Source organism: Solanum tuberosum, unplaced genomic scaffold (assembly GCF_000226075.1).
Source record: "Solanum tuberosum cultivar DM 1-3 516 R44 unplaced genomic scaffold, SolTub_3.0 scf00128, whole genome shotgun sequence".
NCBI classification, from domain to species: Eukaryota; Viridiplantae; Streptophyta; class Magnoliopsida; order Solanales; family Solanaceae; genus Solanum; species Solanum tuberosum.
Window position 1 is genome coordinate 457,400 of NW_006239053.1, and position 23,515 is coordinate 480,914.

The 23,515-nt window shown below is 33.7% G+C and overlaps 3 protein-coding genes across 5 annotated transcripts; 1 reads left to right on the forward strand and 2 right to left on the reverse strand.

Annotated features, from left to right (window-relative positions):
* Positions 1-3,946: 3,946 nt before the first annotated feature.
* LOC102597223 (adhesive plaque matrix protein-like) lies at positions 3,947-9,853 on the reverse strand. 3 transcript variants are annotated; one of them, XM_015310210.1, is made up of 6 exons: positions 9,632-9,853; positions 8,523-9,217; positions 6,931-7,047; positions 6,252-6,810; positions 5,194-6,077; positions 3,947-4,602 (listed from the first exon to the last, which is right to left on the reverse strand). In XM_015310210.1, the coding sequence occupies exons 2-5, from the start codon at positions 9,192-9,194 to the stop codon at positions 5,206-5,208; spliced, it is 2,220 nt and encodes a 739-aa protein (XP_015165696.1). In that variant the 5' UTR covers positions 9,195-9,217; positions 9,632-9,853; the 3' UTR covers positions 3,947-4,602; positions 5,194-5,205. The 3 variants fall into 3 exon arrangements, with proteins under 3 accessions (XP_015165696.1, XP_006350775.1, XP_015165697.1); XM_006350713.2 differs by having other exon boundaries at positions 5,194-6,810; XM_015310211.1 differs by having other exon boundaries at positions 5,194-6,810; positions 8,523-8,818; positions 9,632-9,852.
* Positions 9,854-10,634: 781 nt separating this feature from the next.
* LOC102597554 (PGR5-like protein 1B, chloroplastic) lies at positions 10,635-15,208 on the forward strand. The gene is made up of 7 exons (XM_006350714.2): positions 10,635-10,951; positions 11,854-11,916; positions 12,000-12,086; positions 12,715-12,946; positions 13,869-13,942; positions 14,082-14,180; positions 14,736-15,208. Exons 1-7 carry the CDS (start codon positions 10,724-10,726, stop codon positions 14,811-14,813), a joined length of 861 nt encoding a protein of 286 aa, XP_006350776.1. The 5' UTR covers positions 10,635-10,723; the 3' UTR covers positions 14,814-15,208.
* A 291-nt stretch (positions 15,209-15,499) lies between these two features.
* On the reverse strand, positions 15,500-19,918 carry LOC102597870 (uncharacterized protein C20orf24 homolog). Its single transcript, XM_006350715.2, has 4 exons — positions 19,570-19,918; positions 18,503-18,606; positions 15,940-16,069; positions 15,500-15,805 (listed from the first exon to the last, which is right to left on the reverse strand). Exons 1-4 carry the CDS (start codon positions 19,678-19,680, stop codon positions 15,767-15,769), a joined length of 384 nt encoding a protein of 127 aa, XP_006350777.1. The 5' UTR covers positions 19,681-19,918; the 3' UTR covers positions 15,500-15,766.
* Between the last annotated feature and the right edge of the window lie 3,597 nt (positions 19,919-23,515).

Sequence of the window (23,515 nt, forward strand, 5' to 3'; positions counted from 1 at the left end):
AACTTTTCCCTCCACAAGATATACAATGTTCTCTATCTACTCCTTTTCAATTTTAATACTCTCCTCGTTTTGATTTGTTCTTTACGAACAAGGATTGTGGTAAGAATAATAATTATTTCTTCATTTTTAATCCGGAGATTTCGGATTCAAGCCTCTTTGGGAACAAAATCGCCTATGTTAGGGAGCACTTTTTCGATGCGAATTCAAATTTAGTCGGACTCCAATGTGGATATCAAACACCAGGTGGGAAACTAATAAACAAAAATAATTGTTTACCTGGTTAAGCTTGCATACATTCTATTCTTTCCAGATCAGATTTTGTGGGACCATACTGAGTATGTTATTATTGTTTTGACTTTGTAATGAAGTTTATAAAATTAAAGTATATTTTTTGAATGTGATCTTACATTAAAGATATGTTGGTTTTAGATACATCAATTAAAAAAATCATAAAGAAAAGTATAAGTATTTTAAATCAGAGTAAAAAGAAGAACTAGGTAGTAATATTTTTAGGAAGGAGAAAGGTTAGGATTGAAGAAGTTTCATGGACAATTTACATGGAAATCTAATGATTGTGTCTCTCCAAACTATAGGCTATACTCCTTCATGCTTTCTTCAAGTTATTATTAGACGCATTCATGATCTAATTTGATGAATTTATTTTTTAAAAGTTGTAATACAAAAATATATTGTATTAAAAAAAGTGCAATTTCAAAACCCCAATTAGTTTAATATTAGCACTACATGCAATGTAAAACCATAATTATGACTCATTAATCAACTGAGCTTTTAGTATTTTTTGAAAATAAGTCCAAACAAATTAAGTCAAAAAGTTTGATAAAGTTCATAGTGGGACAACTTATTTTTTAAGAGGCAACAATTCGAATTGCAAATGCATGAGCTCAAATCTAATTATGTCATGATTAGGTCTTTTTAAATATTCCCTCTCTATTTTTTATATTTAATTTTTTATAAATAAAAAAAGAAGAAGCAAAATTGAGAAAAATAAAATATTCAACGGGAGGAGACAATCACGGGAATTTCCTTTCTCCTTATATGTAAGGTAGAGCATGCAATATTCATTTTTTTTCTTATAAAAAATGGAACTAAAAATATGAAAAATTGGATGTAGAGAGTTAGGGGCAGAAGGAAAGAATATCAAAGAAGAAAGTACTCTGATGAACTGATATTGAGATAGAAAGATGAAAGTTTGGAGAGCGAATGAAATTAGATACATCAAAAATCTTAAGCCGTAAACGAAAAATACTTGTAATAAGACTTTTTTAAATACCACATGAGTCTATCATGAATTCATCTAATTAATTAATACATACAAATGGAAAAGTTAGAGAAACTTTAAAATAGTGAAATATGTAATTTGAGATTAAGTTAGTTGAACTACTCAATACATAAATCCTAATATAGCTTTGTACTTATTCCAGTATACACACAATTTCTTTTACTTTTAAAATAATAAAAAATTACATAAATACACAATTTAAAATATCATAATCTCTAAAACTTTCTATCATTTAAAAAAATTACAAAAATATCCTCTTTGATACATCCATATCCCCTCTCGATCAGATACATCTCTCTCTTCTCAGATATATCTATATCCCCTCTCGTATACATCCCTCCCATTAAGTAATAGCAACCAAGAAATGTATATGAGAGCAATGAAAAATCCGAGATTTTTATAATTAGGAAAACTTCCCGAATATGATGTAATTTCTATTCTTTATACTTGAAATAATTTGTTCCTTGAAGTTAAATCTCAAATGCACTTTAATTTAGTCATCTTCAAGTAAAGAATTTAGAGAAGGAAAAGGAAATATGAGCAGCCGACAGTAAGGATAAACTTTGATTTCTCCAAGCCTTTGAAAAATAGAGATGCTTTATTCTGGTCATTTTTAATCTTTTTTTTCATACAAGATTATTGCTTTTGATTTTTGAAGTACAAATATTTAAATTTTGGGGGGTTCAATTCCTAAAAAGAAAAAAGTGTTAATTGAGGTAATTAAGATGTAACTTCATGTTTGGAACGACGTATCTTTCGGTAGATAATTAATTAATCTAAAAATTAGTTCACCTCAAATAATTTGTTTTTTGTTGTGTTGTTCAACTTTAGTATTTGGAATTTTGTTAACGTCTTTTAATTAAACTTAGTGTCAACGGCAACGTACAATGTTAGGTGTTAGGTATTGTTACTTTCATTTGTACTGCTTCTACTAAAATGGCATCTTCTACAGTGTTACTGATTGATACTCTACTAAAAAAAGATAATTAAAGCATCATGTTATGTTGAATTAAAATGAAATGCATTTTTCTTTTTAGAGATAAAAGTTTTTAATTTATATATGTGTATTTATTAAATTCCTTTGTGATAGGGTAGATATATTTGACTCGTAGAATGAACATGCTATCAAATTAAAACATTACTATACCTAACATTCAACTTTTTACCCAACTCCTCTCTATCTAATTTCTAGCGTGTCTACATATATAGCTCTTGGAATAACAATTACTCCGATAAGGCGATAATTATACTTTCTTCCGTTTCAATTTGTTCAAAAAAGTTTAAGAATTTTTTAATTTTTTTTTTAATTTTGTGGTTTTAAACTAAAGAAGTGTTGAATGTATCAAAATGTCATTTAATCTTGTGGTCTTAAACATATCTAGTGAAAAGTTAGAATGAAGGAGTTGTGAGGAAAAAAAGATGCATTCCTTTTTAAACTAACTAAAAGGTTAACTAGGACAAACAAATTAAAACAGATAGGAATATATATTTCCACTAGTGTACATGCATCAATCATAATGCATGGACAAATTGTAGTAATTATTAAACAGCATATTTCTTGTCATTTGAGTACAACGTTTTTGGATTCAACTGCATGATAAATTAAACCACAATTGCCAGTATTAGGTGTAGCCTACCAATAACAAGCTATTTTGGAATTTGGAAATGTGTATCCAAGTTTCATAAATGCTATACCAGTCCTTCCCACTGAGATGCGCTTGCAAGTTACTAAAAGTTGTTGACTGAGAGTTGTAACTAAAATGCCCCACAACTCAACGGAGCTCGTAGCATTTACCAAAAAAAATCAATTTTTGCACGTTAGTTACCATTATTATTAAGTTGTGAACTAATTCTTGTTATAGAAATTTGTTTGTACTTACATTATAAATGTGTAAATATTTTAAGCATATGATGGAATGGTGACGTTTTGATGAGACTATAATGCAAAATTATGAGTCGAAAAAAGTAAGGAGGTTTTTTTTTTTTAAAGTGTTCTTCCTAATCACAGTTTGGAGTTGTTTTTTGGGACCAGTTCAATACATGGAGAATTCCCTTTCACGGTTTCACTTTAACACCCCCCTCCAACTTAAAGAGACAAAAATAGAAAATATTCATATGCACCCGATATTTATATCAAATCAAGCAATATAATTTGAGGAGTAAGTTTTTTTTCTTAAAAAACTCTCAAAGCCCCAAAGTAAAAATCTGGATCCATACTTTATAGAGTGTTAATATGGGAAAGCCTAATTGGAGAAAGGTTTCAACATTGGGGTTGTTTGGTCATGAAAATGTTTAATTGGGACCATGTAAGTTTTCGTAAACAGGCAGAAATGGCTAACCCATGTACTAACTCCACGTTTACCATTTGTTTATTTTCTCTTTTGTCTTTTAGGACCATTTCATTGAATGCATTTTCGTCCTGAGAGTTGAGACATGCCAACATCATTAAGCTAAATGCTACTCATAACCAATCCAGGGCCAAACTACCACAACTACCATCTTAAGTAACCTGCAAGTCATGAAGAGTGCTTTTTTGGCCCCTCCAGTAATACTCTACTACCAAGGAGGTCTTCAGGAATAGTATAATCAATAAATTCATCATAAATACATGCAATTATTAGACTGACATAATGGTAATTTACTCTCTTGAGCTAGGATCTGTTCTTTCATGGATAATCAAATCAAGTTATTTGTCTCTGGTTGTTTTCTCAAGTAAGGCGTAAGACTGTACCAACAAATTAATAGATGTTACTGTACAATTTGAGAAACAAACTACCTCTTAATTAACAATTTACAATAATTTTTAAGTGCATGGGTAGCTAGAGTGATAAGGGTTTTTGTTACTCCTATCTTGTTAAGATTGCAGACTGATGAACTGAGGCCTAGACCTCCTTTGTTTAGTCATTAGTCTCTGTATTGTGAGTCCTAGACCACAATTTTTATAGCAGTGCCTTAACTGTCTATTATCACCATGTCAAAGGAAGACTAGCCAAAAGTATAAGATACTACTGAAAGTTCTGAGCAAATGAAGCCTCATCTGTAAAATATCCTCAAGCATCTTCTGGCAAACATGTCAATTAAAATAGAACAATGATCTCTCATTTGGTGAGACAGTTGAGTTCATCTACCTTTTCCAGAAGTTTCAGAACTAGAATCAATCTTCCACAAATGGTATATACTGAATTTTCAAACAAACAAAAAAATTACCATTAGGTCCACTCTAAGCTCAGCTTGACTCACGGTCATGTAATTAAGGATCCAACTTGTAAATTCCATGGGTTTATAGAACAAGCTGCAAAATCCTGCATCAGAAATCAACACAAAAGTTAAGAAGATGACAAGGCTGAGTAGTTTAGGTTATTAAATCCTTTGAGACTTAAAATACCCAAAATTCTGTCCAATTAGGATGGTCACTATAACGACATCTACCTACAAGCTTAATCAAACTCATCCAATAAAGAACAGAACCAACATATCTGCTCAATGAAGTGGATTGTATCAAATCGATCTACCTACTGCTCTATTTTATCATTATACTCTAATGGATATTGATATCAGTTATAAGTAAGACGATAATAAGTTGTAAGAACAACATAAAAACCAGTCAAAAATTCATTGTTGGTTAATGCAGTCTGAAAGTTAGAGATTTTTCCATGGTGCGATCTGAAAGTAAAAGTTGTTGACAGCCATAAAGATCAAGATGAAACCTGTATGAACAGATGTCTACTCTGCAAAAGTGATAGCAACAGAACTTTTGGAAAACTAAGGGCTACCATCTAATGAAATTTAGCTCAAACTACATGTAAACTATCAGTATTACAGAAACACATAAAGATTGAATCACTAAATAGCCAAACTTTCAAGCTGAATTTTAGTGGGAAGAGTTACCATACCTTTGACAGAACCTAATATCGGTATACGGGTTGATGATAATGGAACGCGGGCAGAGAGTTTGGAGATGAATGGTACTCAGGAGGCATGCCTCTGGTAGAACTGTACCCACTTAATAGGCTACCAAGACGGTATTCAGGTCGTAAGCCTGGTGGAGGATTATACGTGGGATGTGGCGAATACAGATGATCTTGGGAGTATACGGGTTGATGATAATGGAACGCGGGCAGAGAGTTTGGAGACGAATGGTACTCAGGAGGCATGCCTCTGGTAGAACTGTACTCACTTAATAGGCTACCAAGACGGTATTCAGGTCGTAAGCCTGGAGGAGGATTATACGTGGGATGTGGCGAATACAGATGATCTTGGGAGTATACGGGTTGATGATAATGGAACGCGGGCAGAGAGTTTGGAGATGAATGGTACTCAGGAGGCATGCCTCTGGTAGAACTATACTCAGTTAATAGGCTACCGAGACGGTATTCAGGTCGTAAGCCTGGTGGAGGATTATACATGGGATGTGGCGAGTACACAGGATCTTGGGAGTATATGGGTTGATGATAATGGAACGCGGGCAGAGAGTTTGGAGATGAATGGTACTCAGGAGGCATGCCTCTGGTAGAACTATACTCATTTAATAGGCTACCGAGACGGTATTCAGGTCGTAAGCCTGGAGGAGGATTATACGTGGGATGTGGCGAGTACACAGGATCTTGGGAGTATACGGGTTGATGAAAATGGGACGCGGGCAGAGAGTTTGGTGATGAATGGTACGCAGGAGGGATGCCTCTGGTAGAACTATACTCATTTAATAGGCTACCGAGACGGTATTCAGGTCGTAAGCCTGGTGGAGGATTATACGTGGGATGTGGCGAGTACACAGGATCTTGGGAGTATACGGGTTGATGAAAATGGGACGCGGGCAGAGAGTTTGGTGATGAATGGTACGCAGGAGGGATGCCTCTGGTAGAACTATACTCATTTAATAGGCTACCGAGACGGTATTCAGGTCGTAAGCCTGGTGGAGGATTATACGTGGGATGTGGCGAGTACACAGGATCTTGGGAGGACAAATTCTCAGAGTATAAAGCATAGGGATGATGGTTTACAACATCCTGGAGTCCTGCTTCCACATTTACTAGCTGATATTCGCGATGCTCTACTAATCCATCCTGTCTGGGATAATCATAATGCACTGCTAAAGCCTCTCCTCTGTAAATATCAGGATTTAGCAGTTTGTCCCGCCTATAAGAATCATGAGGCTCCACCAGTCGTCCCTCTCTGGAAGTATCACGATTATGTGTCAATGTGTCACATCCATAAACACCGTTTTCCAAAGTTCTGTTATGTGATTGACCAGCAAGAAGTGGTAGTGAATTTTGAGGCCAAGCTAATGGCAGCAATGGAGTTGTAACTACATCCCTTTCCAGCATATGTGGATGTGAGTGGTACCTAGGCACTTCCATCCATTTAGTTTGTCGAACATGTTCAGGCTGTCTACTTTTATCCATGTGCCGCCCCTTAGTTAAACTCGTCTTGTCCATAGTACTGGTCTCTGATTTGAGTTGTATACCCGACGCTTTGCTAGCAGAAATGAAAAGCTTACACAAATTGTTCACCTATTGATTTGCAACAAATACACACAAAATGTTGTCATGATCCACCAGGAAACTTAAATATCATCACCATCCAAACAAATCTAAGGATTTCCAATAAATGCAAATACAATGTCCAGATACCTGTTCAGAGGTCAATTTGCAATCAAACTTTGTCTTCGTGTAATAGTTTGTTTTAATCACTTCCCTAAATTTCTCCTCTGCTAATGGTAAGCAATCATCAACAATGGAAAAACGAACCTGAAATCATCAAACATATAGTTAAGACAAAGAGGGCATTCAAACAATCATATCCATGAACTGCACTAAACATAAGCACCAATACAATTCTAGAACCCAAAACCACCACCAGCCCTTACTCGACAAAGTATTCCACTCCAAAGAAACCGAATGAAGGATAACTCCGTAAATCCCATCCATCGTACTCCTAGTCTCCCCACCTTTCACCCCAATATCAAAATACACACACAAAATATAACAAAAAAGAAGCCCCTAAGAGTCACTCATATGCTAAAAACTTATGTACATGCTTCATCCTAAAAGTTTGAATTCTACTCCTTTTTTGTCTTCTTGTTCATACTGTTTGCATACAACAGGTGGCCCTTTTTGATGCCTTCGCTATAGATTTACAATCTTTACCTATCAAGAAAATAAAAGCTGATATCTCTAATTTGAAGTCATAGTGCTAAACTGGAAGCAAATTATACTTGCTTTGACTATTAATTGCACCGATTCTAGTGACATAAATAGCTATTATGACTTGAACAACAAACTCACAGAAAGATATTTAGGATACAAGAATCAAAATTGCTCTTCATCAATTAACCTGTCTCTTCTGAGCCATAATGCAGTTAAATTAAATTGCATGTTGCTTTGGTCTCCTCGTATGTCCTATGATATAAAATGCAGGCACCACAACCAAATTTAATCTTTCCCCCTTCTTCAAATAAAATGGAAGAAGTTCAGCATTTCTAACCAATCAAATTCAGCTTATCATCTTTCCTCCGTTGGCTTTGTGCCTAACTGCCTATGTCATAACTTCTTCTTTTTTGTATAGAAAAAGAATCTAAGGTCCATACAAATAGCTACTAGCCACTAACAAACCATCGCAGATATGAGAATCAAACATTGAAAACCATTCAAGACATTCCCTCGTTAAGTGTTTACAAAGCATACATAGAAGCTGAAATTTACCTCCTCTCACTGTTTTTGCCAAGGAAATTAACAGATATTATAAGTCACAGCCTACTGAAAGAAAATACAGTACCTCAACAAAAATTGACTGTAATTTTATCTTCATGACTGATTTTGTAAAGTAACAATGTCAACAAACGCATAGAATTAATTTACCGTGCGAAATCCCTTCTCAAGAACTCTCAACTTCCTTCAATTACTCATCTTCCCATCAGTCAGTAAAACAATCATTAGTCCAAGGAGGAGAACACCAGAGACAATAGATAAGGAAGGAGGGATTTTGCACAGAATTGGAACAGGTGGAAAAACACAGCAGCTAAATGTTACCCTTGTTGATAATGTATTTGAGGTCTTATAAATTAACCTCTACAGATCCCAGAGATGTTGTTAGCTCATTTCAATTATTGGTCAAAACCAACTTTGCTTTTGCATTTTATGACTAGCAACGTTCTTCAAAGCAAACAAATCATAAAGAAGTAAAAAGGTGAAGTTCAAAGGGACTCAAAGCACAACTAACATACCTGGGATGGGAATTGAGACTTAAATGCCTTGGGTTCAATGCTAAAACCGCCATTTTCTGCAGCTTTGTAGATCCCATACATCAATTTCAAATCAACGTCATATAGAAAGAGTTTCATCCCTTTATAAACTTTTTCAACCATCTCTCTCTTGTTTGCTGGGAGTCCCACAACCTTGTACCCATAGCAGTCCTTCTTTGTCTCAGAATTGCACATGAATATCATACCCATGCTATCAACCTGCTCAGGAATGTCTCTGCCTTCACTAGACAATTTCTCAGGGCTCATCTTAGCTTCATCTCCAGGGGTAACCTTCTTAGAGCTTTCATCATCACATGTGGAGACTAAATTTCCCATTTCTGTTGCCTTAGAATCCTGATCATTGTCACCTTTGTGCGCCAAGTTTCCACAGTACTCATTAACCTTGCCTTCAGAAGCTACTTTCTTCAGAACCTGCTTAATTTCACCCTTTCCTTCAGGGTTTTCATTTGCCTTTCTCTTCCGTGTATTCCCTTTCATAGATTTTTTGGTCGTTTGATTTGTAATTGCTTCCAATTTTTCTATATTCTTTTCTTCGTCATTTCCTTCATATTCATCTTTACCCAGTGAGTCTCTTTTGTTATCTTTGTCTATACCAGCAGTATCTTCATTGTTACCCATAACATCTTCTTCCATTACATCCCCTTCGTTATCTCTATCTACATAGTTAGCCAACATATAGTTTCAGGGACAACTTTAGTTGCTTCTAGTTTATTCATCATCTCATTAATTATCAGAAAAGCAGTGTCATCGTCATCCGAAACTAAATTATCAGAGATCAAACAACTGTGAATTATCAAAATGATAGCTATATCTTTCCATGACTAATACATACACACACAAACATCCAGTAAAAAATAGTTTCACGAACTAAAAGAGAAGATACGCAAAATATCCATAATTAGAACTTCATCAAGCAAAAAACGAAATGTAGGAGCAGAAATAATTAGCTTAGCAAAGGCGATTCATCAATGCAACTGTAGAAACCCTAACCTCAATTTCAAACTTGAATATATCATCTATGAAGCAATTAAGCAAAATTTGTCGAGTTCAAAGAGAAATGGAACCGTAACTTGTTGATGAAGCTGATTGAAGCGAGAACCAGTATCAAATACTACTACTACAAAGATGAGCTCCTCAAGCAGATTTGAGTGTTAATTGAGTTTGTGTATTGGAAGAGTGAGGAACAGGAAATGGCGCTTACTGTGAGTGATGATCAAATTTTAACCGTAATAAAGTGACGATTTCCATGGCTTTGTGGGACCACCTTCTCCATCTACGTATTTCTCTGGAAAACGTGGCGCCATATCATTGGTTCATTGCTATTTTCTGCCCCAACTATTTGTGTTGATTTAAAAAATTTAGGACTTGCTCAAGAAAAGCCACTACAAATTTAACAAGCTTTTATAGTCACAAATCTCATAACATAAATTACGTACAAAATTTCATACAAAAGATTCAAAGAAATACTTAAATGTCACACCTAAAAATTTTATTTGTAGCCTAAAGCAATTTTTGGACCTTTTTACAATTATACTAGAATCTTTTCCTTATATATATAAGCAAGATTTAATATTTTATAGTATAACAAAATATATAATAGCATAAGAAAGGAATTCAATTAACCCTCTTGCCTCATAAGTTCCACCAAACAGATACCATGTCTCATATGTTTAAAAGTTTTTCGTTTTCTCTTATTATTTTCTTAAATTTTGTAATTTATCAAAGTACACTAAATAAATTATTAACGGAAGGAGTTGTTGATGGTTGAATGATTTCTTCACTTAAAATTAGAATAATACTCCTAAATCATTAGTCTACATGAATGAGGTGTGTGTCTTATCAATAAAAAAATAATGTTGAATTTTACGTAATGAGTTTTTAGTGTCCTCACTCCACAGCCTTCCTGTCCAGAAAAGGATATTGACCCACTTGCTACTAATGACAAAAATATCAGCGGCTAATAACCAGATATTTACTTTAGCAAATCAAAATACGACCACAGGAGGGCATTTTCGTCATTCTACTCCCCTTTATAAACACCACAAATTCGTGGCCATAACGAACCAGACCCAAAATTACCCGTCGATTTTACAATATCCTGACCACTCCTTTCTTCAAAAATTCTCTGCTGTCATCACGTAACCACCATTTCCTTCCGGTTCATGGCCGGCGCGTGGTATCCCATCGCTCGCCGCGTGCTCGGTTCCACTGTAATCGAGCTGAGCAGAAGCGACTCTCGCGCCGGAGCTTCCTTTCCGGTACGGATATCCTCCAGGAGCCATGGTGTATCCACTTGTGAAGAGCGAGAGGCACCTCTAGCACCTTCCTGTATTTTCGTCGGACCTATTGAAACAGCTAGCAAAGAAACCTTAGAAGCCCTCTACCGCCAGGTAATGCTCATCTCACTGTTAGGAAGGTTTTTGGCTTGTAAGAAGCTTTGTAATATTCACTATTAATGAAATTAAGGTTGGTTTGAATATTCAATGGAATCAGTAACATTGACTTCTATTCACGGCCTAAATTACCTTGTAGAACTCTCGATATTGATTATCCTATGAGTTATGAGTATGGTGTGTTTGAGCTTTTTGCTTGATCAAAGAAATGATCACTCAAATGTGCCTTCAAACGTTCACATACTAAATTCTCCGTTGTCCCAGTTTATTTGGCACAATTGAAATTTCAAGAGTCAACCAAGTTTTTTTTCGACCAGAATTTGTTAATTATTGTTATTTATTGTAGTTTTCAAATATATGAGTTCTATTCAAATAACTTAAAGCTTCTATGTACGAAATCATGGTTAAAGTATAGAGGTTTGAATCTTGAAATTTCAATTGTACCACATAAATTGGGACAGAGGAGTATGTAAAGTATCCCTATCATGTGTTGAATCACTTGAGTTTAATCACTACCTAACTAGAAGCACGTTTGAGTGATTAAAAGCTTACTGATGCTTTTCGAGTACTTAATTATGTTTGTACTTTGTATTTGTTGTTTGAATTTTTTGATAATTTGATGAGCTAAAGAAGATGCGAGTGGTATATATGAGGTCTGTCTGTGTGATTTTTAGTTCATGATGGGTCAGTTTTAGTCCTTGGCCAAAAACCCGGCCTTATAAACTGTATGCATTTCAACAAGGATTTATGAGTAGGTAGTGTTTGTGAAAATTTCCTGTAAGTTCTTGTGCTATAAAGATTAGTGGTAACACAGAGAAACTTGATTTCTTTTTCCCAGTTTTTTTCCTTTTTCCCACTGTCCTTCTGCTCTCTGATTTTGTACTTCTGCTTTCTCTTAGGCACGTGATGCTTATTACAGTGGAATGCCTTTAATAGTTGATGATATGTTTGACAAAGTAGAGGTAAGTTTCTCAATATAGTTGATAGCTTGAACTTTTCTTTTATGTTCTGATCCTCATGCACAGTATTTTTTTTTGTACTACAGTTAAGATTGCGGTGGTATGGTTCAAAGCATGTAGTCAAGTATCCCCGTTGTAGTCTCAGGCGGCACTCAACTTATGCTGACGCAGAGGTGATACTACTGTGATATGAATTGGTTATTGTAATACTACTGTGTTATACATAGGTTATATGAATTTGTTATTGTGGTATCCATTTGAATTTTTTCTTTAACTTTGTTGGTTAGAACTATTTCTGTTTGGAATATTTCTTCCATTCCTTTTAGAATACTGTAAATATGAGTTCTTCAAACTCCAAGTGGAAGTATCTTAAATTTACGTTAAAATTGCACCTTGTTATAAACTCTCTACCTTAATTTTCTTTTCTAATTTTTTGTTCTTTTTTTTTAAAATCAGTAACTTGTTTGATATATTTAAGTCTATAGCTTATCATATACCAAACTTGATCCATCGACTTTGCTTGTGCTTTGTATGTCTTCACTAAATCCTATTTGATTGATATTGCCCTTGGACCTATTATTTGTCCTCCGTAGATGAAGTCTCTGCACCTTCCATGGAAAAAGGAGAAAGAAAACATTATGGATGTATACGTACATTACTTACCCCACAGTGCTATTTGCAAATCTAGTTCAGCTGTGTCATTCCCTAGAAGAAGAATTTTTCATCCTGGAGTAGTTTTTCTACTTGTAGACCAATCTATCGTCCTACACTTGAATATTGATTAATGTGGATGTAGGGCAGGAAGATCCTTCACAGGTGTTTGCATTAGCAAGTGTATGGTTGTTGATTCTTGGATTTGGGAGTTCATTCTTGATTGTGCCTTTAATCTGCACCATCGTTCAAGCTTATCAAGACACATTTGAATCAGGAATGCCCTACACTGATCAATCTTTTGAGTTGTTTACCATTCTCAATGGAATCCTTTTTATGGTGTTGGGATCTATCATAGGCTTTCCAATTGCTTCGGCCTCAGGTAATGAGTTTTCTTTCTTGAACCTTCATTTCTCAAGTTTAATCATTATAAATGTTTGACATAAACCCTCATACTGATATATAAATTACTTAGATGTGCTTTTAGAAATATTAATTCAACAATATTTAACTTTATTTTTTTAATCATGTTTGTTACCCTTCCATTGACATCATTTTTCTTTGGTTTTCTTGGTGTTCATTAGTTAGGAGTTCTAGTGCAAGTAATATAAGTTTGGTGAGCATTATAAGCATCTTTTAGTTCCTTAATAGGAAAGGGCTACTTATGAAGAGAAAATGATTTTCTTTATCCATCTCAATTTACCTGCTGCTATCTACGCTTTTTTGCTCAGGTTGATTGACATCAAAGGAAAAAATAAACGATATCTTATCCTTTTGGATCTTTCAGTCTCTAAATGGTCTGCCTTTCTTTAGATGAAATACACTTGTGGTCTTTGCAAATGAGTGTTTTCATCAAAAGGTGGAGAATAACTGTATGAGAGTACCTCCATCTATGTGTGCACAAAAGGATCTTAAGCATCTAAAAGAAATTTAGAATTGAAAATGGGAAAGCTCAATCACATCTTGTCAAGAATTGGAGAGGAAAATTTAGTTTAAGATTGATCCTTAATAGTTTTGTAACTTCGTTCCCCTTCTAATTTTGCATCAGGTTGGTACTGTTGCATAATTAGGTACTAGAGTCAGGTTTGCAATAATTTCATCAAGAAGGTTACTGTTAGGAAATGGTGTTTGTTGAATTATATATTTTCTATTACTTTCCTCCATGTTGTACTGTTTTGGTGATGATCGCCAGTGTAAATGTGATTGTTTAACCATGTCTAGAAGCAACGCTGTCCATAGTTTTTGAGAATTTATTTCTTCAATGCATCCCAAGTACAGTTATAACTTAAGATAACTAATCACAGTTGGAGCACTTCAAGGACTTTGGAAAAATGACTTGGTAGCTCTGAAAGGGGCATGCCCAAACTGTGGTGAGGAGGTAACTACGAACTAGCTTCTCACATCTCCACAAATATTTCTAGAAGTTATTTGATATGATTCCATTGATGAAGGGTTAAATCGTATTTCCTTGTACTGAAATGGATGAATTTTATAGATCTTAACAATATTACCTTCAGGTGTTTGCTTTCCTGAAAGCAGAGAAATCCTATCATTCCCCGCATAGAGCTGATTGTCATGTTTGTGGAAGCAGATTAGAATTTCAAACCAAGGTTGAGGTAATTTTGACCATGACTTCGGTTCTCATCTTACTTTACACTACATGCTTATTTGATTGGAAGAATTTCGTATATTTCCTTTTTTTGTCACTGTTACATTTTTATTTACTTGCTGGAAAGTGGAGATCACTGCTCCAGCTTATCTAAATACATGTAAATAATGGCGTAGTTATATTTTCTGCTTCTTGTGTCTGAAAATATTAGTCTCTTTTATGATATGATATTCTATTTCTCAATTTCAAATTTTCTGCAACATCATATTTTGTTATGCCATCAAATGTTGTATAAGAGAAGATAAAACTGTATCTTAAACGTGTTGAATTTGTATTTCTTTGAGTTTGAATGTGTTCTCTATTTATTTTAGTTCATAATTATAATGAAAGAGTTTTTCTCAACTTAAATTGCTATTCTCACTCTTCTTTTTACTAATATTTTATATTTTTCTCTCTACATCTTTAAGAAAGGCCGAATTCATTTCATTTTTGCGCCATTCAGATTCTTATCTCATTCAAGTACACTATATAATTGCCCTAATACCATGTACTTCTACTGCAGCAATCCATCTCAAGACCTGGCAGACGTTGGGTTTATGGTCGTGTTTACTTAATTAGACAGAGGCAAAGATGGGCGTGATAATGATGTTCGTTGAATTCCCCTCAGTTAATCCTGATGATCACGAAGCGTTATATACACCTTATCAGCCACTGCACAGTTCACCTTTCATGTGCTATCTCCATACTAAATAGATTTGAAAATTATACTGCAATCGGTTGAAAAGCTGTTTGGGTTCTTAAATACAACTCAACGGCATGTCTCACATCATGAAACATTTACTAGTAATATAATAGAAGAATTCCGCCCCAGATATTTAGACACTATAGTCTATTTGCTCATGCTTGGAGAAAATTTAGTCAACAGATGTGATTTCATGAAATGAAATGAAAATACCTCATTTGTCTATATGTGAAGTGGTCATTGGTGAACAGAAAATTGATTTTTTATGAAATGAACAATATCTCATTTGTATATATGTGAACTAGTCTATCCAGTATTTGGCTGACTCCTCTCATTCAGCTTCTATGCACATCTACATCAATATGTATAATTTATATTTATCTCCAACTTTGAATCAATGAAAAGCATAGGTAGCCACTTCAAAATTGGCCAATTGAATTGAATAGTATAAATGAGATGGAATTAGTGGGCATGTTTTGCAAGTGTGGTGACTGAGAAACTGCTGAATTTGTTTCAAATGAGATATCTGAACAGGATATAGATGGCCTAGAGTGTAATTCTACCTACCAAAGAAACAAGCATAGTTATTGGGTCAAAGCATGATCTGCACTAAGAGGAAAGAATGTTTGAACAAATACATTTTAAACTATGTTCGAAAAGGAAAGCTACCATGTTTCAGATTACACTGAAGATAATATTGCACAGTCGAAAATTGGCCATTTTATCAGCCAGCGTTGTCCTTTTGGGAATTCCATCCCAACAACAAAAAATAACACCTGGAACCATCTACCAAAATATGAGTTCTGACTTGAAAAAGAAACTGGAAGCTCAGTCAAGTCGAGAAAACCGCATCAGAAGTGAGCCAAACTGTAGACTACGGTCCAAGAAAGCTGTACAAACATAATAAAAGAAACAGGAGGATAAAAAAGATATTAGCAACAATATGAGAGACGAAGGTAAAGGACATAAGTTGTTTTTCACTTATATAAACAGTAAAAAGGGGGTTGAAAAGAAGATCAAGTACCAGAAAGAGTGTCATAGAAGCAAAAAGTCCTTCCTGGAGGAGAGCTCCATGCCCACCAAATTCTTCTTCATCAACTTTTAGCACCATCGCATAATAACAGTAGATAATACCAGTTGAAAGTGCAAGGAACCTAAATTTTAAGAAGAGTGCAATTACTATTGTAAGAATCGGTTAATAAGAACAGGATTTTAAAATTACGGCCAAATATTTGAAAACTAGGATGATCTTCAACTCAAGCAACCAGTATCCTTCCAATTAAAAGAATGAGAAGCAGATCTCTACTGGGTTTCCTGCCAGTATTTGGATTATAATATATATATGTTCTTTATCATGCATCAGATAGTATAACTAGTAGCGACTAGTCATCTGAAAATACGATTCAAATAGTCCAGCATCCATGAACTTCCGAATTGGTTTAGCTCGGAATAAGTCTTATCAATGCTATAACTACCAAAAAGCAGAAAGAATATGAACTTGAAATTTTATTATGTTCAACCATGATCACAGATCTCCACCATATGAAGCAAAATAACCACATAGTTGCTCCTATGACAGTTCTTGAGTTTAAGGTTCTACCTTCGTCCTACATTTAAGTCTGATCTTCCAACTTTTCTTTCCCGTATCAAAATTTTTGTATTCAGTCAATCACTCACTCACTGACAACACCAAAAACAATAGTCGCATCAGTGAAATATATGGTTCAGGGTAATTCCGAGGAAAGATCAATCTTAATGTTGTATGTTGGAGGAAGATCATAGTAGAAGTCCCTTCCTGAAAGACTCTAGAGACAGATTTACTGACTATCTTTTCATTAGAAAGAGACTATTCAAAATAATTAGGAATCTTAGCATATACATACTGCCATGTTTTTTTTACCTGAAAGGGTCTAAACAATTATTAGTTGTAGTGTCTGAAACATCTAACTGATCACTTGGAAAAGAAAGGAGAGGAACAGAAAGGACAAAGAGGTTTCACCTCACCCCTCAAAAAGAAATTCTTACTCCAAAAGAAGAAAAGAGTATTCTTCCAGTCAGCATCCAAGTGGGTGGATACAGTGGTCAATGAAGGAGACGAACATCATGGTAAAATTAAGATTCAAATCCCAACAGGGAGAAAACACGTTAGAGGGAGGTGGTAGGTACCTAGTAGATAGTTCAAGTGCTAGCGAGCTTACTCTAACACCACCATCATAAGATTAAAAAGGATCGGTCTTCCAGTCAACTAGTGATTAAAGGCTCAAGCAAAAATTAGTTAACGCCTTTACAGGCTATAAATAAAGATATATTTGGTTTTGATTCTTTTACCTGATATAATCATATCAAAACTTCTAGTAACATAACTTTTTTTTTTTTTAACATAACTACAATTTCAATAAAGAATAAATAAATTCAAATGAACTATTCATTAATTCTTACCCAAACCAAAATTAGAAAGTAGAAACAGTTATAGGATCCAAACCAAGAGGCCTTAATTAAATGCCCTGAAAAAGTTGTTGAAGTACTTTAATGAAGCCATTTAAACTGGAAGTAGAATCTTTTAGAAAGTAGTTAAAAAAAATTAGTGAATTCAAAGGCCCATAAACATAGATAAGACTGCAGATGGAGATACTCCTATAGAAAATGAAGTACATGCATGATGAAAGAAGTTCATGCCAACTATGCATGCTCATGTACTTTCTTATCCTTGCTTCTTGGATTATTCTTTTATTATTTCTTTGACATTCTTTGGTATGAGTTCTTAGAGCTTCCTCCTCCTCAGTAGATGAAATTAGAATGGAAGGGCTTTCTTTCATTAAGATTGAGTGGAAGTGTATACTAGTCGGTTACCAGTTTCCCCAAAAAAAGTGTATACTAGTATCCTCTCTGTCTCTCTGTCATGTATTCTCAAATTTCACCCTTTCTTCTTAAAAGCTTTATAGGGAGGGAAAAAACAATTCTTCATCTAACCTCCCTGCCTGTTATGGTTTCTTTTTTCTTAATGACAATGCATGGCTCGCTGCCTCTACATATGCTTCAACAGAAAGCCCTGCCTTTGCAAAATCATACACCTCCTAAGTGAATGAATATTTACAGCCATCAGAACTTCAATATTGACAGAAAAATTTGGAGCACTTTCCAAGTAGCAGTATATTATTTCAATTTCCATGATACCACATTTTGACCCAGTCGTTGTAAACAAAGCAGAATAGTTAGTTCAAACACGAGAGTTACCATATAAACTAACCATAATAAAAAAGCTGCCTACTAAGTGTCACTTCTTACAAGAGATAATGAACTGAAGTAAACTACCAATAATAATCAATGGACAAGACCTAATGAATTCAAATAAACTCAACATACAAGCAACAATTGACAAAAGCTAATGTTCAAATGAACTCCACATACAAGCAACAATTGACAAGATATAATGAAGTGAAATGAAACTCATCTACATGATAAACAACACAGAAATATGAAGTGCAGCTACAGGAATGAAGAAGAGTATATTTGACATACAGCAAACCAATAACAGATTCCATGGCTTCAAAAAAAGAGAAGGCGGCGAGGTATAGAGGAAAACTTACAGCATAAACCAGACCCCACCAACTAAAGGAATGGCACCCCATAATAATCCACAAACAACAGCCATCAATTGTCTAGTCCAATGCAATACATCACCCAATTGATCCTGCAATTACAAGATAAAACAATTACTAGTTTGTCTAATGTATAATACAGCCAAAGACCGAAATTGAACCTGAGTGATCCATCAAGCTGTGGCATAACGGAGAAGCTAAAAGTCTTAGGAATCTTTCCTTTCAGATTAATGTCATAACAAATAAAAAGTTAAAACCTCTACTGGTTGAAAATTCTCTAAGCTTTTAAGATAACAACAGCAATGCTTATCATCTTTGGAACATGTTCCTGTGTATTTTTATAACTAATCTGGGTGATGACACAAAGCTCGAGAGAAGCTCACATGTGTTAAGAGTTTATTGGAAAGCTGATAAAACCATCAGAAAGGTCTGGAATATAATTCATGCTGCAACTTTTTGGTGTATTTGGACTGAGAGGAACAAAAGATGTTTTGATCGTTCCTCAACTCCCATTCATGCTCTTCAAGACAAATGCTTAGTTTACCTTTTTTGCTGGACAAAGTTCTCCACAGTATCTAATACTGAAGAGTTTTAGAATTACATTAGTACTAAGGAACAAATGTATAGGGGCCTGCAATTCTTTTTTGTATTTTTGCCTACTAGTAATCACGCCCCTGTAATTATGCATCTACTTGATGCTTTCTTAATAACTGTAACTGTCATCTATGCAGTTTTGTGAAGAGCAACCATAAAACTTGAATAAATCACACAACAAAAACTTAAAAAAAAAAAAAGAACTTTGCAAGTCTTACTCACTCCAAATCTCCCACAAAACACTACAATGAAATCAAAACCTTAATAATAAGGGCTTTTCTATTTATGGGGTTGTTAGATTCACAATTTATATCTCAGATATGCAAGAATTTCTATTATTAGTATGAGGAAATCTAGCAGAAACAAAGAGCCGGTTATACATTAAAAATCCGGAATCAGCACATCAATATAAGATTAAACAATGCCCAATAGTTGAAGAAAGAAACAAGTAAAAATCAAACCTTATCCCAAGAAGCTTCGGGATCGAAAAGCTGTCTGAACTTTGATAAGTGACCATTCTGATGTTGGTCTTCCTGTTGAACATCGGAATTTGATTTCTTCCTCTGTCTCATCGTGAACAAAATAGAAAACAAATGTTAAGTTGAGTAAATTTTTAGGGTTTTCGATGAAATCGACGACGGTGAGAATTAATATGAAATTAGGAATAATATGATTGTAGATCTAGATTTTTATATAAATGATTAGATATAGATGGAGAATGCAACAATGTTTGGTTGTTCTACTTCGGCTATAATTCTTTTTCTTTTTTTGGGTTCAAATTTTTTCTTGATGGGCACGTGCTATGGATCTTTTTGGAGTTTTGGTTTATATGGACTTTATTTCCAAATTGGATGTGGTTTGAAGTTTGAACTTTTGACCCAATGGTGTACATTGGTAAATTAAAGTGTAAATCTAAAAATCTATTTATTTATCATGATTAAGTAATAAAATAAAAATAGATATTAACTAAACAAGATTAGGTGATTTATCATGTTTTGCATTAATCAAATGATTAATGTGAGCTTCTTGGTTATGTTATTTGATATAGATAAAGTGATTGTCATTTTAAAGGAAATTTGTTACATCATAATTTACTTGAATTAAGATACGTAAGGTTAACACGATCATTTTCCGTTTAGGCACGATCCTATGTCATTGTTTCATTTATATGAATCAACGAGGTTCAAATGATATATGTTATATGCTTGTCACATGTCACATTCTATATACATGATCATCACCTATTCATGCTCTACTTGTTTTCCTACTTCACTTGTCTATAAGTTTCTAACACTTGTTACTACTCCTTATGAGTTGAGTGTCTATGCTGCCTCTCATGGTAGAACTTGTCTTCACTTGGAATGTATATATGACCCACATGGTATATTTTTCATGTATCACTTTCTAAAGAACTACCATCACTTTCATGTATCACTTTCTAAAGCATAGTAATACTTATTATACTTAGACTTTGTGATAGTTATTTGATTACTTTTGTGGTAAGGCGCTAAAATGGAGTATGATTTTATGAAAACTATAAAGGGATTGGTTAAAGGGAAATGAAAGCTAAGAAAATTACTTATTCCGTTCCATATTAGTTGATGACCTTACGTAAAGTAGTTGTCTCATATTAGTGGTTCATCTTACAAAATCAAGAAAGCATGAATTAAATTTGTCTATATTATCATTAATTGCAATTAAATTTTCTTGAAAGTATTTACATTTGTTTGTAAAATTTCCAAAAAGTTTTTAAGAGCTGAATTAGTAAAATTATCTTTTTATTTATGATTTATTAATATGTGTGTAAAAAAGGAAAATGATCAACTAATATAAGAACAGATGGAGTACTAGCCATTAGGCTGCCAAAGAAGAGGACTCTGATTGCCACTATATATAACTAGGGTGTCAAATGGGGCAGGTTGAATTTAAATTGAGGATATTAAAATGGGTTGAAATAGAAATTGAATTGGGTCATGACCAGCCCAATTTGACTCGCTTAATCTCAATAATTTTAATATATTGTTATTTAACATTTATAACCACAATTTGAATTCCAACACAAGATTATTATTTTTTTTAAAATTACAAATGGATAGATATATCTTAGAAGTTATAAAATAGATAATAATTCATACATTCAATGTAGGAACATACATTACATCAATGCAAATAAAGAATCTTAAAATAGAATAAAATTGGAGATTAAGTTGGGTCCAATTGAAGATTTTTTTAAAATGTGTTAAGACTTGAATTGTTAAGATTGAATACAATTCAAATAATCTTGAACCTAAGTCATAAAATTCTGGGCGGGTTACCTATATTTTGCTTATTTTGACACCCCTATATATATATGTATAATTTACATAAATCTGATAGTGTTAAGAGTTAATTACATTATTTCCCTACTCTTTTCCGAATTTTAAAAATCCTTTAATATTTATGAATTTCGGATACATGGACTTCTGGATACATCAGCAGACATTCAGATACATAGAGGAGGGATGTATCAAAGAGGGGATCGGATATGGATGTATTAAAGAGGGGATAGGACATCCAGATATATAGGGGTGGATGGAAGAGAGAGGGGATAGGACATCTGGATACATAGGAAAGGAATGTATTTGAGAGGGGGATAGAGATGTATCAGCGAGAGGAAAGTGATGTATCAAGAGGTGATTTTTTTTTAAATGATAGAATTTTTTCGAGATTATATTAAAATTAGATGTGTATTTATTCATTCAATCTAAATACTTGACTACTCGTTATAAGTTTGGTACATAGGTGGAGTCATGATTTTTTAATTAATGAGTTTAGGATTAAAATTTTCTTTTACATCGATTATTTATACATATAAATGAATTTTCATATACAAATAAAAAAAACTAAAAATGGATTAACAAGAAAAGGTTAATGAAAAAGAACCCATAACAAACCTTTCAGAATTTTACTGGACTTATAGGACAGTGTTGAGAACAAAACAAGGTTTATCCACTATTTTGTCGAAATTAAGGGCATTTTTTATTTTATTTTAGTGGATAATCTGTCTCTAAACACACACCTCACCTTCAAATTTTACCCACAAGAGGTTTTTTGTTATCCCTTAATTTCTATTTACCCTTCTTTCACTAAAAAACCTCCCAACAAATCGAACTCAACTGTAAAAAACCAGTAAAAACCCCAATTAAAACTACTTTAATCCTTAATCATCAATAATTATTTTTATCCCTTTTTAACCACCTGCGAGTTTTTTCTTTTTTGGATAAGAAAGTATCGGTAATCCGTTTTTCTCTACCATAAATCGACAAGTGTCAAATAATATTTTTATTTTTATTTTTACAGTGTCATCTTTAAAATTTCATTAATAGAAAATAAAATCTACTAAATAAAAGGTTTAAACAACTCTCAGAAAAGAAAAAAAAAATACTTATTTGCGCTCAATGCATGCAACACACAAAATCATTAATTAGTGTATGGTATGCTTACCTAAATTCTATCATTTAACACATTTATCATTAATATATATCATTATTTCGATTTACTACTTTATCATAATAAATTAACATAAATTGTTTTAGAAAAGACATTGTCATAAATAGGAAAAACACACATCTCTAACTTAACAAGAACAATAACATATACTCACCGAAATCTCATTAACTGTCGAGTATTGAAACTACCACTTAATTTGCAGCGAATTACTAGTTTTATTTTTAAGCTATTGACAATTTTAAAAATATCTCTTTACTTGACTGAACTTAAATACACCCCTTATCTTGTCACATTAGTGAAATACATCTCTTATAAGTTCTCCACAAACTTAGCAGCGTTTTCAACACTTTTTTCGACTTTTTATTAAGAGTCTCATGAGAAATTTGCTATGTTATGTGACATATCATAGATGTATTTAAGTTTAACTAGTCAAGTTGATGAGTATTTTTAAGACTGTCAATAGTTCATTAACAAAATTAATAATTCACGCTAAGTTCAAGAGTGTTTTCAATAATTTTCTCTTTAATTTATAAGTGGTCGAGAATATTTCTACATCTCTAATCAAGTGAAGAATACTAATATTAAATTAAAACATGTTTAATTAGTGAAGTCATCTAGAAGTAATTTTCTACAATAAAATGACAAAAACACCCAAAAAATTCAAAGAAAAGCTTCTTGGTTCAGTTTAGAGTTTGTTGGACTACTGGTTTATCAGAACCTTTGTGCTGGTATTTTTATTTATTGTTTCGTGATTTTTGATAAATTAAAAAAAAAAAAAAAGTTTCCCTGGCTTTGGTGACTCAACGTTTTTCTCGATGATGGATTTGTTGTGCCACGTGGCATGATCTACGTCCAACCTGACAGATGTTATATGGGCCCACCATTTGTCGAGTAACCGGGTCTTCAGGTGGTTTCTGC